Genomic DNA, 16,942 nt, shown 5'->3' on the forward strand with positions numbered 1-16,942 from the left:
TTTAACAGTCTTAATTTACTCTAGTTTCTCAAAGAAATCTCTACCTCCTAGTCACATTTTGACTGACAATTAGTGATTGAAATGCAGGAAACCTTTTTAAATGTACCTTTGATTCTTAAAGAAAAAACATCCAAAAGTTGGAAAAAATTCACACTATTTTTCAATTTTAAAACACTACCTGTTTCCTTCTCAGACACTAACTAACTCTTTTAATCTTAAATTATTCCTTTCTGGCACACTGGGGTCTCAATTTTGTAAAAGTACTTCTTTATATACCTGACTAAGGAAGGACTGAGACACGAATGAGTCACTCCCATGTTCTGTGTGGGAAGAGGCACAGTGAGCTGCAAACTCTGAAGTGATATTTAATCTCATAGAACCAAAGAATGGTTTGGGATGGAATGGACCTTTAAAGCTCATCTAGTCCAACCCCCCTGACATGGACAGGACCAGCTTCAACTTGACCAGGTTGCTCAGAGCACCACTCCACCACATCTCTTGCCAACCTGTTCCAGCATTTTACTTCCCACACTCTAAAAACCTTCTCCTGTACCTAAGTAAACCAACCATATTCCCCTCTTCCTATTGCAGCAGGCCCTGCTAAAACTATGTGTCCTCATCTTCCTTGTAGGATCCTTTTAGGTGCTGGAAGGCTGCTATAAGGTCTTCCCAGAGTCTTCTCTTGGGATGTTCAGCCTGGAGAAACATCTCAGCCTTTCCTTATAGGAGAGGTGCTCTGATTCCTCTGATCATCTTGGTGGCCTCCTCTGGACTCACTCCAAGGTCCATGTCCTTGCTGTGCTGAGGAGCCCAGAGCTGGATGCAGCACTCCAGGCAGGGTCTCACAAGTGAATAGAAGGACATCTAGTCTAAGTTCCCTTCTGTGTGTGCCTAAGGGTACAGCACTAAAACACAACCAGGATCCATGGCTAACTCCATTCCCCATCACCATTAATAGCACCAGTAAACTGCTTTATGGTTGTCCCAATTATTCAACTCCATGTGCAGTCCCAGCTTTACCCTGCAATATTATTCAAAAGATGTAACAATTACTGCTACACTAAAATATATTTCTTACTCTTTACAGACCTGATGCTTTGAATACATCCCATTTTCCAAAGCTATTTTTTAAATTGGGTCAACAAACCATCAACAGTCACAAAGTATCTATAGCTTTATCTAGGAGCATCTTCTATTGAACTTGCCATTCTATTGTTCCAAAATACAGAATAGGCCTCCTAAGAAATACTGGAATTCAGACCTTCTACACTAACACTGGAAAATGAAGGATAGAAAATAATATTAAGGCTTCACTGGGTGTGTTAATCTCCTGGTAAGTGCTGTAGCATACAAAAATCACTGTTTATATTGAAGGTACCTATTTTGATACATTACACTGCATTCAATACACCAGGGCTTTTAACCTTATAGTTAGTACTAAAATATAAACAAAAATACCCCTGCTGTTCTTTCTTTACAATGTTATAGCTGAGAAAAAGTTGACTTAACGTATTGGATGTTTTTTCTGCCTTCTAAAACATCTATTTCAAAATCAGCAGAATCAGACATTACATAATGCAACTTAAGCCACTGTCCTTTTTCATGGAAAAATCTAACTAGTTGATTAGCTAGAGAAATTCCTGTCCCTTTCCTCCTTAACACATGCACATGGTAAAGTCAGATAATAGTATAACCTTCACATGTTTTTAATTTTCCAGGTGAATTTAGTATCTAACATGGCTCTAGCATGGATGATATCACAAGCATCAGTTGTTGGACTCGCTGGGAATAAGCACTGTTAGGATGCATCAGTTACTTGCAAGGTTATACAGAAAGGGTACATTCTTCAAGGAGAAAATTGTTCCTTTTCTTCATCTGCTTTTTCTATTCAGCAGCTACCTCTGTATTCTCCAAAATGCCGTTACTTCACAGCTTTTGAACTTTCTCAGCCTTTTAACTGTGAGAAACACGGATGAAAAAGGCCAAAAGAAAGCTGTGTACCCTCCAACAGACTGGGCCACCAGGAGATGGCCCACCTCAAATGTCACTTGCCTGCTACTAAAGATATGTCCTCAATGGTATCAACAGCACATGGCTTACAACTTCTGTGTGAAGCAAAGTATTTCTGAATCATATGTGCAAGTCAAATGTGAGCCTTGACACTTCTATCAGGAAGAAAAAATTACATTTTATTATAGCAAAAGCCATTCTCTAAAAGTATACTAACTTTAAAGAATATCTTTACTCCATTTCAATCTGCAACTTATATTTCAAGCATTACAGGGCAAATTGCTTTTGTAATTTAAGTTATTTAGAATGCAGCAGAGAGTTTGATGGACAAATAGATTTACACCAGCTCATGTAGTTTTCTCAATTCTCTTATTTAGAAACCATTACACTTATTTGGTGAAAAAATTGAAACCTACCCAGGCTCATTCCCAAATTCAGATTTATACTACCATTTAAACCTGGCTAAACTAAAAGATTAAGGTAAAATATTTTTTCTATGTGCATTATTATCAAGACAAACAATGTCAGTGACATGCATAACATTTAACATTATTTTGACATTATGCTGAATACAATATGTGCACTATATTTTAGGAAAGCCTACAAACCAGTTTGGAAAATAATTTATATTAGTGGATAACTCTATGACATTGCTGGCATATTCCTAAACGTTTAAGATACATATTTTTTCTTAATATTTACTGGTATCTAATTGTATTGTCATTGACAATCAGAACTGAACTACCATGCCAAAAAAATTACAACCTAAAATGTGGAGAGCATACATATCAGTGATACAGAGCTTAAAAATCATTTTGATCACTTTATGCCACTTCTACAGGAACACAAATGAATTTTATCAAAGAAACACCTGTGACACAAATGACATTTACCCATTTTAAGCTGTGCACATATATTGCAAAAGCAAAGGAAAGGCAGGGGCATGCTCACAAAAGCTGCAAACAGAGAGGAATATCATGCATACTGTTCACAACAACTCACAGGTTATTAGAAAGCCATTTGTAAAACAGTTAAGCCTTTTATGCCAAGCATTGCTTTCATTTTAATGACAGTAATTCCCCTTGCCTTCAGTGGGAATTACACCTGTGTAAATGAGAGCAAATGTAGGGCAGGAAATAATTTGACCATAAAAGAAAAGAACTTTAAACAGAAAAAAGGCTCTAACCACTTTGTCCTCCTGGAGTTCATATCCACGAAAGCAAGAAAGAAAGGACAGGGGAAAAAAAACCACAAATAAGGAAAGAGTCCATCCATTTTAAAAGTAAGTACTAGAATTTTTTTGTAAGATAAACACATAAATATCAAAGGAAGTAATATATATATTTCTTATTTTCCCTAGTGGTGAAGGAGATATAGTGAAAATAAGTAATTTTAATAATTTTCATGATTTTTTCATGAGTGAAATTGAGACTATCTTATAATAAAAAATTGTAGAAAAAATGCTCAAAGGAAGTAATTTTCATAAAAATAATTTGTGAGTCATTCCTGAATTATCTTCACAAAAGAATGGGTCATCTCATCAAAAGGATGCAGCATCTAGCTCATACCTTGGACCCCAATACTGCAAATGATCAGCATTCATCAATCCTTTGCACTTGCAAAGAGTGATCAGCATTCATCAATCCTTTGCACTTGCAAAGAGTTCAGTGAAATTAAGAATTTTTGTTTACTACAGACAACTTGAGGGTATTCAAATGGCAAAACTGCATGTTAGTCACTCAAGATATCTTTAAAATCCTGGAGTTATAAAGCACAAGGAGACAGACTTTGTCACAAGTGTTTGCTGCATGTCATGCCAGGTCTATAACACATATACTTTCCTTTTCATACCCATCAGTATTATATACAAACATTCCTATTGGCTATTTTCCTCAAAGAAATTGTCTTCTTAGCTATCTAAATTGTAAATGGAACAATACTTTAGAAAAATAACTTTTAATATTTTTAGTAAAAAATATTCCCTCTTCTACTGAATGAAGAATGGTGATTTTTATCTGGTATTTTAATTTCACACGCCAATACAGAGACTAAATGAAGGCACTTGGTTAAGCATTGACTGTGCTGGGAATACAACTGCTTACCAAAAAAGGGTGACAATTAATTTGTTTTTCCAATACCTGTATGAAATGTAACTTTGTAACACCTAACTCTCAGAGAAGGCTTAGGTTCCCTCCAATCCTAAAGTTACAAACAAACAGGAGAGAATACAACAGAGGCCAAACAAGACAGTCAGGCAATAAAACACACAATATACAAGGAGAAGCTGAGGGAGATAGGATTGTTTGGCCTAAAGAAGGCTGGGATAGGGAAGGATGTGGGAAGACAGGAACTACTTGCATCCCTCAACTATTTGAATTTTAGCTATAGGAAACACAAAGACAGAATTTTCTTGAAGATGCACAGGAAATAAACAAAATGTAACAATTAAGGTATGTATGGCACGTAAGAAAAACAGAAAACCACAAGAGTTGTTAATCACTGAAAGAGGTTGTCTCGTGGAGTTTGGGATTCACTCTCTTAGGAGGTTTTTACAATTCAGTTGAACGAGGTTCTAAAAACCTCATCTGACTTTGAAGTTAATCCTGCATGGAGCAGGAGATTGGTCCAGAAAAACTTCCACGGGTCCCATCTGACCCAATTTATTCTATGATCCTATGTTCAGTGGCAAAAGATTAAAGCATTTTAAAGATGCTATGGGTTTTAGTGGTGTTCTCAGTTATACAAATTGTAAATAGCATAGGAAGCGATCTAAATCACAGGACATCCATGCATTATCACTCTGTGGGCAGAGAAATATTTTTCTGCTCAGTACCAGGTGGTCTCATACTTTCCTAGCAAGGTTTCCTGTCCCATTGCAGTAAGAAAGAAAGCAGTGTTCAGAGACATTTTGTATGAAAACATCTACAGCCTTGATTTCTCATGCTCACCTCTGAAGAAGTACACTCTACTATCCAAGAGAATTACAATCCATAAGCATAATTCAAAATACTGTCATTCATACTTTGATCATAACAGTAACCAAGACTTAATTCACACAATCAACCTGTGTTGAATAATGTCCAGGATAAAGACTCTCTTTTCAGAAACAAGCTGCAAAATATAAAGATATGAGAAGAAGTTCAAGGCACGCCATCACGCTTTACCAAACACCTATGACTTCCTCCAGCCTCTCAGCTTCCTCCACACACACTGACAAACATTTTTGAGTTCATAGCAGTACCCTGCAAGCAATTATGTTATTGAGAATCTGAAAGACAGCCTAGTCAGGCATTTCAATAGCAAGGACATTAGAGAAATCATTCTATTCAGTTTTCAAAGAACAGAGGTATTTGTCCTGTTCCACACGAAAATGCAGCTGTATTTTAACAGTGGTTTTAAGGAGAAAGGTCTTATCTCCATGAGTATTCAGTCACACAGAAATGTTAACAAAATAAGTGGAATTCCATCCTATACTAAAAAAAAAAAAAAATGTAGAATGAGTCAGTATTTATCCCTTATCCTTTTTTAAAAGATCTATTACAAGGTCAATCTGGCATCTGACTGCATGAGCCAAAGCTACTCTTCAAGACTGTACGTTTCTCACTTTAATTGCCTAAAATTTTAAGTCTGGGTAAAACTTTGTGTTCTTCACTGTATCAGGATCATAACAACCTCTAAGGTTTATGAAAGCTTTATAGTAAAGAGTTCAAACATGAAGCTTCTGTTGAAATTGAGACCATCATTTGCTGTATATTGAGATCAAAATAGCTATCCAATTTAAATAAATAAATAAAACTAATAACAGAAATAGTTTGTGCAGTTGCCATTTGAAGGACTGATAATATCAACAAAGCTTGTATTAAAATCACAGGGGTTTTTAACAATCAAGAGAATCCAAAGAATCAGAACAGAAATGCAGATTCTGAATATTGGTTCTGCTAGGTATAAGTTTGCAAGCAAAGTAGTTTTTAAGTAAATTTTACAGGAGCAATATCTCTTGGTTCAAAATGGTAGTTTACTGTTTAGAGGAATCCTTTCCTCATGTTTGCAGCGTTATGTGTCTTTTGTAGAGAAATGCAAACTCAAACCATATTTTCTAAAGACCAACTTACTCGTATGCAATAACAAATCATGGAGTTTATTCCAAATCCTAGTGACTTAGAAAACCTGATTGTGACAGACTAATTCTTCAGTGCTTGCTAATTCTCAACAGAATGGAAATGATTATGCATTACCACAAGTATGCTACAGTCTCGTGTTGCAACTCCACACAGATCACATTGCAAGTCCAGCAGTTAGAATCATTCAGTAAAGGGAGCTTGTTTTTTTCAAAATCAAACAATCCCAAGGAAATTATCAGAATGCAAAGCTTGCACTGAACCAGGGGAACTGAGAGAAGTTCCCTACCTACACCGTGCATGTTTCCCATGTTGTTTTTGGGTCCTACAAAATGACTGAAAATCTCTTACTATTGTTCTTCAAAGACAAAGAAATAAGGATGTTTCAGAGGCTCCAAGTGCTAGTGAGTTGCCAAACACTCTGAAAGAAGGTATTCAGGATGCATTAGGTTAACTTTCTAGACAAGCATTGTTTCCTTTCTGTACAAGTAAAAGGTTGGTTTAGTGAACTGCCATTCTGAGGTGCTAAAATTCCTATTTGCTGCACAAAATGTTGTATCAAATCTGGAGGCTGTATTTTAGCATTTAGATTTCTCACCTGCATAAACCTCATTCTGCTGTCTACTGACTTATTCAATGTGCATTTCCCTATACAAATTAGTATATAATAAAAAAAGAACAGGAGTATATTTAATATTTCAGTGGTACTCTTATCACTAAGAATTATTACTGCTTGCTCTCACATGATTTATTATTTAAATTTTAATCAATCTGAAAGTGTTCATAAACATAAAAGATGACTGTTCAAGGTTTTTTTACTCCCTTGAAATTTAATCCCCATTTAGCTAAATACACCATTCACCAAGATAATAAATTGTACAGAAGAAGTGCTACCATTATCATTTTTATTTGTTTGAGCTAGAAGGAACTCCCACATAATTATAATTTTGTACAGCTTGAACTGAATGCTAATGCTCACATATTTAAGGCACTTTAACAAAACTGAAAAAGGAATAAATCATCCAAGCATTTTGAGAATCCTAATCTAATGCTCTGACAACTGTCAAAACATTTCCACTCCCTGCTCTTTCTCATGGCCATGAACCATGTAAGCAGTAGTCAGCCTTGAGACCTTTGAAAGAGGAGCATTCTTTGCAATTCTCCATCATCTGAGGTGCATGCTGCTAATACTGGCCTGTACTAAACAATTTAGGAGGAGAATCTGGAGTAAAAGGCAAGAGTTTTGCTTGAAACTTGATATTATGAACATCTCAAACAGATCCACCAAAGAACATTTCAGACAGCATAACTATCACCTTTTATAAGGTCCAAGGCAGACATTAAATATATATATAATGTCTACAGAGACCAAAAAAAAGCAAATTTAAAATAGGAAGTTAATAGAAGTCATCTTTCCAGAAACTGAAATTGTATTCAGGAGAGAGATAAGGATGAATTCTGGTAGACCAAAATAGTTTTAACAGAATAATCAGTGTAGGCATAAAGCAAGGAGACTGCCACACTCTTTCTGAATTAGATCTTTTTTGTTCATATTCACAGTGATTAGGAAGGTATTTACTCTAGAATATTATTTCATGCAGAATAAACTGGAGGACATACCTTGAACTAATATTTCAGAAAGAGAAGCAATAAAGTGAGTCAACAAAAAACATGTTTTTCATTAAATTATAGTTAGTGTAAAGAATCTCCAGTCTAAAATAATTAGTAACTGTAATACAGTCTTTCACTGATAAGTATAAAAGTTGGCAAAAATCCCAAAATGTTTTTAAGGAATTTCAACATTATATCAATTGAAGAATAGACAATTGAGTCTGACGTCCACATTGGACAGAGTTTTAGAAACTCAAATACACAATAAAATTACCAGCATGTGAATAAATTATGATAAAACATGGAGAAGTCAGAATGGATTTAGTAGAGGGAATTCACATCTGCTACATGTATTAGAATTCTTTCAAGTAGTCACAGAGAAAGTAAGAAAATGGGATTTAGTGCTACTGCTCAGCTGGAATTACATGCTTTTAAAGAATCTCAGCTGCCATGGAATAGGAATAAATTCATCCATGAGAAAATTTAATTAATGAAAGGAGAAGAAAAAAACCCAGCAATAAATGATCAGGGTTTTTTTAAGCAAAAATTTCACCAGCAAAGCCTCACAGGAGATCAGTCCAGAGATACTCTGTTCACCTTATTCACAAATTATCTAGAACAAAAATGAATGAGGTGCGGGGAAGCCTCACACTACAATTGCAAAAAGAAGAAATAGAAGAAAATGCCAGCTGAGAAGTGTTGCAGAACAGTCTCAGACTGAATGGAGAAGTTGACTTATTGAAAGACAGATTTGCATTAGACAGTAAGAAAAGCTATCTGTGGTGAGCATGGTGAGTAGGAATTACCTAAGACTCTGTGGAAGAACCTCATTGGAAATCTGTCAAGAGAAGTCAGACATATCTGTCTGTCAAGCTCAAATGATCCCTCTCAAAGAGAATCTAAATGGTGTATCAGAATGTGTCATTAGGAAATGAAGAATTTTTCCTAGCTCTATGTTTCTAAGGATGTAGGCATAATGATATGCCTACATCAAATATCTGTCATAATTGGTTTTTGTAATCAGTTGAAATGAATACAGAAATTACCTCTCTTTTTACTAGCAACATGACTTAGTTATTTAAAAAAAAATATGTAAACATACTGAAGGCAGCATTTTTAAGTTACCTTAATGAAAACCAAGGTGATTTCACACATTTAGACATAATCTCAGTTACTTTAATTATCAGGAACTATTATTAAATTTTTATAATTTTTTATTTTTTTATACTTTGTTAATCAAAAACTTCAGTCTGTTATTTAAACCTACTTTTCAATCTTAGGCCAAGAAATACATAACATGCATACTATTGTCTCCTACCTTACAAAAGATAATATTTACCAATTGCATGGTACTTGTAACGAGCATATTACTGAAAAAATTGACTTATGTAACTAAATTATATAAAAATATCACATGAATAAACATTAAAATAATTAAATTGTATTGTTTACAAAATACATATTTTCAAAAAAGACTAGCATAATACTTCCTGAATATTGCCATAAGTCTTCCACAACTATGTGTCAGAACTGGAGAAAGATTCTGTGTATCAGATATGAACATTTTATCTAAAATGTTGAGTAAAATTATCTCAGAGGACTTTTCTGTGATTACATCAGTTGTGCTGAATTTTATACCCTATCCTTCAGCTTTTTTAACAATTCAGATGGCTGTTTACCACTTGTTATACTATAAACTCCACCATATACAGAACAATATATCTTAGTGCATTTAATTATTTCCCAGAAATAGGTTAACATTTGCATATGTATGCACATATAAATATGCATAATATGTGTGGATATGTACGATAGCTAATAAATATTCTAAAGCACAATATTATATTATATAAAATTTTCTAACACTAATTCTACAATAATCTTGTACAGAAGAGCCTTTGCAAGCAGGAAAGAAACAAATCCTTGCTCTACTTTTTAATAATCAATATCTCAATATTAGCATCACTAGATCACTAGATATACTTCTGTTTCTCAAATAGAGATTCACTCTCCAACCAAAGAAATTTACTTGCTTGTTAGTCAAAAAAGGATATGTGTTAACATAAAAGCCATAATCACAAATTCATATGCAATTGGAAATTACATGAAATGAGGCCAGGTATCTTAAAAAGCCCTGGGTAGATTTCTCCTTAGAGGAAATCCATTTCAGTAGTTATGTGATTTGGATTCATAAGCAATGAGTTCAGGAGGAGCCTGCTGCCCAGCCCTCACAGCTCCGTACCTTGTTGGACCGCAGGGACACTCTTCCTCCGCAGCGCGCGCAGAATTTCGTTTGGCAATAGGAACAGTTATGGCCACAGCCATCAGCAAACTTGGTTTTGTGGCAGATGCCACAGGTTGGGGCATCACCCTTCTGCTCCTGGTGCTGCTGTGATTCTTCACCCATCTTCTTCACTTGCTCCTTATACATCTCAAACTGCTGATGTAATTTTCTGCAGAAGAGAAGAGATCATTAGTTGTTGTTTACTTTTTCCCACAAATACTTCACAGTCACTAAATTATAATCATTTTTACAAATCAGAGAAATACTGCAGTAAAGAAAATATATTTAATTTATAGTGTTCCAGAAGTGCTACATTCAAGAACTACTTCTTTTTCATTATAACTTAACTCTAGGAGGAAGCTCAACATTGACAACACTGAGCTCACAGTCCAGCTATTACAAAGAGATGAAACTTTCCTTTAGGTGGGACCAGATGTTTGCTATAAATACAACAGCTGGAAACACAGGATAAGTGATTCAAGAGCTCAAGTGTTAAATAATAAACTAGCTTAGAGGAGGGAAAAAAAATCTAATTAATTCTTTAAAGTATACCTTTATCTAATCCCACCAGATAGATGCAAATATCTTCTCTTGATCTAGCTTATCTTCATTTATCTAACAACACTGCATAGAATAATGATTCCAAAATTATTTTCAATGACTTTCCAATCACCAGGTTTAAGCTCATAATAAGTTACCTCATATTAACAAAATTATAAATCATTTAAGCCATTCATATCATTGGATAGGAACTCTCATCTCAAGTAAAATGTAAAGTAGAAGACAGCCTTAGATGTAAAATCCAGGAAAAATTGCTTAAGATACACACATACATTTACCATCTATTTCCAGAACTAGAAACAAATGCAGTCAGTGGCCATGAGTGCCAGAGCTGCAATGTTAATTTGTCATGTTAATCCATCCATATTTCTGAGTCCACAATCATCTAATCAATACATGATAATAGGAAGTGTGTCATGCTGACCAAACCTACAGACACATCAAATGCTCTATAATGGTAGTTTTTCTCAAAAGCTCTCTTTCTAAAGGTAAATTATGTCATGGGAAATTTAATTTTCATTGCAAATAGCCATAATATTTTAGCTTTTGCAGATTCTGAAAAAGATGGGAAGGGTGGCATTGCATATCACGAGAGTTTCAAACCCATTGAGAAAGAAAAAAAGAACTTTTACTTCGCTTTTTTTTTATCACTGTGATTTAAAGGGGTCTGAACAGTGATGTTTAAATTCTTAGCATGGAATTCAACTTGCCTAATTTTGCAATCAAGACTTTAAAGCTTAATAAATTAGATGTTACTTATCTAATTTAGGCAGATTTTCTAGTTCCCTGAATAAGTTCACACAACACCCAAAAAATTAAACACTTTTTATCAAACATTAAAAATGTAAAGTAAGACCAAAAAAAAAATTGCAGAAGGCATTTATTTTTCCTTAGAATTATTCTTCTTGAAAATATTGAGATTAAGTTAATAAAAAATACACATTAATCATAAGATAGAACAAAAAATGACCTCCTAGAAAACAACTAAATCCAGGAGACCAACTTCCTTCGACATAAATATGCCATTTATGTAGATCACATATAAATTAATGATGCAAAACTATTTCATCAGAATTTTCAGAGGTGCCTACCAAAACAAATATTACCCAAGTCAGTTAAAAATTAACTCAAGCAGTTATTTACCATGGATATTCACACATATGGCAAGAATTGTTGGGATTCACTTTGTTTTTCAAGCAAACTCCCCTAAGAATGTACTTTACATTAGACCACAGAGGAATTGTAGGAACAGGCAAGCAGCTCCCTCTCTCCAGCAGGAAGGACAGGAGGCTGGAGTCGTGCCTCTCCTCCGTACTAACCTGCAGCCTGAGCTCCCAGCTGCCACCAGCCCTTTCCCAAGAAGGGGCAAAGAGGGTTACTTCACTTGCTGATGTGTCATTTTTCTGTGTACCTGCTCTCGTCACTTCAAGATCAATCCTGAGTCCAGCAGTGTGGACTCCCAGCAGCAGTGGCTCCCTTTTCCCTCGCCTTCAGCCCTGTCCCACCCATACCAGCAGGGAGAGGGGCTCATCTGGGACCTCTGCAGGAGGGATAGCAGGGTTGGCATTGCCCTAAAAGCCATTTGGGCAGTCCGGAGCGAGGAGCTTCCTCTGCCTTCTCCCTGCTTCCAAAGAGCTCATTGTTGAGTGCTCTTTGTTGAATGGGGCAAAACACAAGTTACTAATAAGAAAAAGCTGAATGAAGTTGAAAAAACTGGAAGTCTGGAAATGTGGCACATTTCAGTTTTTACACTGACAACGCTATATAATTGGTAGTTGGTAGTCTGGCCTGTTTCCATCAATAACACATGTAATCTCTGAGACCTTGCCTGCCTTTTAATTTTGCTTAACACTGCATTCTTCATTTAAAGCATATTATCTATGCTGAACTCCAAGTTTATTTTTAGGCTGCATTCAGTTTTGTGGCTTCCTTATAATCTACAGCCTTTGTTTGTATGATTACTTGCTTACCAGTCTCACTGATGCATAAAAAGCACAAGGCTTTTGCCAAATCTTAAGCCTCATGTACTGAAATAATTTCACTTGTATTTCCTCTTGGGCACAAGAATCTATGTAAAGGTCATAACTTTTCCTTTAAAGTATAAACTTTCCAAGGTTATACAGAGTAGTTTTCCAAAATCCTTGTTTTGTAGGAGACACATAATCTGCCAAAATTGTTCCTTATTACATATTTTTCTGTTTTGAGAAAAATATTACATGCATTGATAGCTGTCAGAAAAATTTAAAACAGAGAAGACCAGAATCTATGAAATATTCAGTTAGACACAATATGTGTTCTATTTACTAAGCAGAACCACCTAAAATGAATATGTACTCAAAACAAAATACAGAGCATTCATTTTAGGAATTTCATTTTTTAAATGTTGATCTGTTTTGTAGATAAATAATTTTTTTTATCATCTAGCCTGTACAGGTTTAAGCCAAAATTTAAGCTGAAAACACATAGCAATAATTAGGTGCTTAGAATAGCACAGTATCTGAAACACATTCAGCAAAATGTTTTCTTTTCAGAAAACATAATACAAAATAAAATTCCATTTTGTTCAAGCTGTCTGCAGTCATTGCTGCCTGAGGGGCTTGGAAGTTCACTTACTAGGGAAATGAAAGTAACCAGTACCAAGGCAAACTTCAGAGACTGAAACCAAACTCAAGTATCCCAGACTACAACTTCCAGTCCCGACATCCAGTGAGTTACTCTGTTAATGCAAGAGGTGAAGATGCTAGAGCCATCCATGATAGCTTAGCTTGGAACAGACTTCTAAGATCATTGAGTCCAACTGTTCACCCAGCACTGCCAAGGTCACTGCTGATCCATGTCCCCAAATGCCACATCCACACATCTTTTAAATGCCTCCAGAGATTGTGATTTAAACACTTCCCTGAACAGCCTGTTCTGATGCTTGAAAACCCTTTCCATGCCGAATTTTTTTCTTAATATCCAATCTACACCTCCCCTGGTGCAACTAGAGGCCATTTCCTCTCATCCAACCACTGGTTACCTGAGAGAAGAGCCTGACCCACACATGGCTGCACCCTCCTTTCAGGCAGAGAGCAACAAGGTCACCGCTGAGCTTCTTTTTCTCCAGGCTCAACAACCCCTGCACCCTCAGCTGCTCCTCATGGGACTCCAGACCCTTCACCAAATTCATTGCCCTTCTCTGAACACACTTCGCCACCTCAATGTCTTTCTAGTAGTGAAAAAAAAGGGTTCTGACCAAGAGTTATATTACAGGCCAAACTTTTGTTCCACAATGAAAAGCCTTATTTTTAGAAATTATAGAGACTTTCTTTGTTAGCAAATTGTTATAGTTATATTAAATCATAATTAACTGCTCATTTAAGTAGAAAACTCAGAAATGCATATCCATGACCCTTATATAAGTGTAATTTGGCAATGGCCCCTGTAGCACATGCCATCTAGCTATACTGATTCAAAGCCTCACTCCATTACTACATTTGTTTCAAAAATACAAGTACGTACTTTAACAGCTGCGATAGATTTTAGAGGAAAAGCAGAAGTTGGCATGAGTTTACATATACACCTAATGATACTGAAAATTTACTCTGGGAAACTGGTAATTAAGTTCTGTTCTTGTGAGAATTACTTCCCTGAACCACACTTGTAATTGGCTGGGAGTTACAGTGGTGAAGTACATGAGGCTTATATGACCAGAAAAGTTTGTTTTCTTTAAAATAACATATCCAAGATAACTTCATAAGAAGACATCTCAGTGTGAAAAGTAACTGTTTTTAAGAATTAGGATTGCTCTGCCAGCATCAAGATATAGTTCACATAGGAATACTTGCTTTGTTATGGAATGGAGTTAATTTAATTCTGCTTTTCCTGATTGTCCACACCTCTCCAGAAATGAAAAATTCAATATCAGTCAAAAATTCAATATCAGTGAGTCTCTCCTGATCCATGTCAAAGGCCAGTAAGAAATCCAAGTTTATTATTGACATTTTATTACTGTCCTGAAATTTTAATTTTCTCCTCCCTTCCAGGAATAACCCTAAAACTTTCAGCATTTTACCAAAACTAAAAAAAAATTTACTGTCAAGAAGTTCTGAAACCATACCTACCTCCCAAAAGTTCACATAAATGTTTCTGAAACTTCTAAATCTGCTAAAAATCTGCCACTAAAAGGGCAACTGCTAAGAAAGAATCCAGGATGTTTAGGCCAGATGTGAGCGTAGAAGCCGCTTCTCATTTCCTCATTTCTCTCTCAAAGTTTTATTACAGATGTAGCACTTGCCTCATTTCGTATTCCCAGGCACAGAGCACAGATGTGGCTTTAATCCAGCTTCAAAAAGGGTTTGTTCACTTTCAGTTCTGCCAAGTCCATTCATTTAACAATTTTTCTGCTGGTGGCAATGACTGGTAGCATACAACATTCTTCCTGTACTGTACTCTTGAAGTTCTTGTTTTTACAACTGTGCCAGCTAACCTGTCACTGCCTACACCCACTTCTTAATGGATTTTACTCTTATATATAGAACCCCATGTGCTCGTAGAGGTTGGGAAACAGCAGGCTGAACAGCAGTTCTGCTGATAAGAACCCCTGGAATGGGTTGGAAATGGGCAATGGGTGGAAACCAGGCAAGGAGCCAGTGGTGTGTGTGCTTGCATTACAAATTGGACAAATTACATATGGTCCATATTAGCAAGAGTATGAGCAGCAGATTAAGGGAAGTTATTTGTTCCCTTTGACTGGCAGTGGAAAGGCTGCACCCGGACTATTGTGACCAGGTTGGTGTCTGCCTGCTATTGATGGATGTGGAAAAATATGACACATTTGACAAGTCCAGTTTGTCAACAAAAAAGAAAATTATCACATCTTAGCTCAATCCAGTGAAGAGGAATAGACTAAGGAGTGATTTAACACCTGTCTGAAACTAGCTATCTAATCTAAACATTACCTGAAAAGAAAAATTACAGAGCCAAATTCTTCCTAGTAGTCAAAAATCCAAGTCGAGCAGCAAAAGGCACTAACACGTCACTTAGTGAGGAGGTTCAGGCTGGGCACTAGAAGAAGCATGTACATTTGGAAGGCAATGCAGCACTGAAAAAGTTGTCCCGAGACACTGTGGGATCACTATGCTTGGAGCTTTTCAAAACTTGCCCAGACAGAGCACCATTAGAGTCTTGGCAATAACCATGCTCTGAGCAGGTCAGTTCAGAGACTCTCTTCAGAGAGAATTCCTGTTGTTACATCATTGGCAAGAGCTTTATGGAATCAGACAAGAGATATGAAGTATAAACCCAAGCAGAATCATAAGGAAAACTATTCAACAAGAACTATTTGGCTTACCAGTGTTGAAAAGAAAAAAACAACCACTTTTACTAAGAGAAAAGCCCCAGATCTTTATGTTTCTCATAAACTACTGTGAGAATAGCTCTCTCAAAGTCTAACCAATGAACCCACATTTGCTTTAAACTCTATGAAGTGCAAAGGGCAGAAAAACCTGGTTTTGCTTTATGCTTTGATATGGATATGCATAGGTGGTAAAATAGAAATGAAAACCAAAAAGCCCAACAATGTCCAGCAATGCAAAATAGGACATGTATTAATTGAAAAATTATCGTTTTGCCAGTATTCAACCGAAATGAGAAAGGGCACCACACAAAACTCCTCCTCAGAAGACTGTGATTCTGCTCTAATTCTACCAGATAAAGAAAAACTATTAAGCAACCAAAGACTCAAATCTAACTTCAAACAAAAACCTTACATATAATTACACTTGAAATTAACGGGTTATCACTCCGAGGCAGATAACACAACTAGAGTATTGAAGCCATTCACAATTCAGAGTTTTCAGCTTTCATATCAGTGAAAATGAAATATTGACAGAAAGTAGATATCAGCAGAGATCTCTGCAAACATTCACTCAATTCACAGCACTTTAACTTTCTTGCTGGCAAGATCTCAACAATCTCATTGGAATTGACGTAGGATTTCTAACTGTCTGACTTCCTCAAATAAAAATTCATTATTTTCTACTGTCAGTAGGTTTAAGTTCAGGAGCACCTAAGTGAAATATCTGAGCGTGGACCTTAGATTAAAAAAATATATTTCAAATTGAAAGGGCTTAAAAAATACAAGTGTCAAGTAAAAATGCTGCTTTTTAATCTATGCACTGGGATTTACAATAAGTAGGAGAAATCTAAGATATTGAAAAGAGCTAGACAAGCACTTACTTTGATTTCTGATCAAAGTACCAGTTTTAGCTAAACTTTCACGAACTTTTTCTTTTAAAACAGAAAGATACCATAAAATCCAATTCATTTGAATCTCTACCTGCCTTGAGTCCAAGAAATCTATTCAGACACAGCAACT

The 16,942-nt window shown here is 35.9% G+C and overlaps 1 protein-coding gene across 1 annotated transcript in view; it reads right to left on the bottom strand.

Annotated features, from left to right (window-relative positions):
- The window catches only part of RIMS2 (regulating synaptic membrane exocytosis 2), a 444,540-nt gene that overhangs the window by 347,004 nt on the left and 80,594 nt on the right, over positions 1 to 16,942 (bottom strand). Inside the window, exon 2 of the mRNA XM_059490825.1 lies at positions 9,982 to 10,192. Within this exon, the coding sequence (XP_059346808.1) occupies positions 9,982 to 10,192 (211 nt within the window). The remainder of the gene's footprint in view (positions 1 to 9,981; positions 10,193 to 16,942) is intronic.

This window comes from Ammospiza nelsoni, chromosome 1 (assembly GCF_027579445.1).
Source record: "Ammospiza nelsoni isolate bAmmNel1 chromosome 1, bAmmNel1.pri, whole genome shotgun sequence".
NCBI lineage: Eukaryota > Metazoa > Chordata > Aves > Passeriformes > Passerellidae > Ammospiza > Ammospiza nelsoni.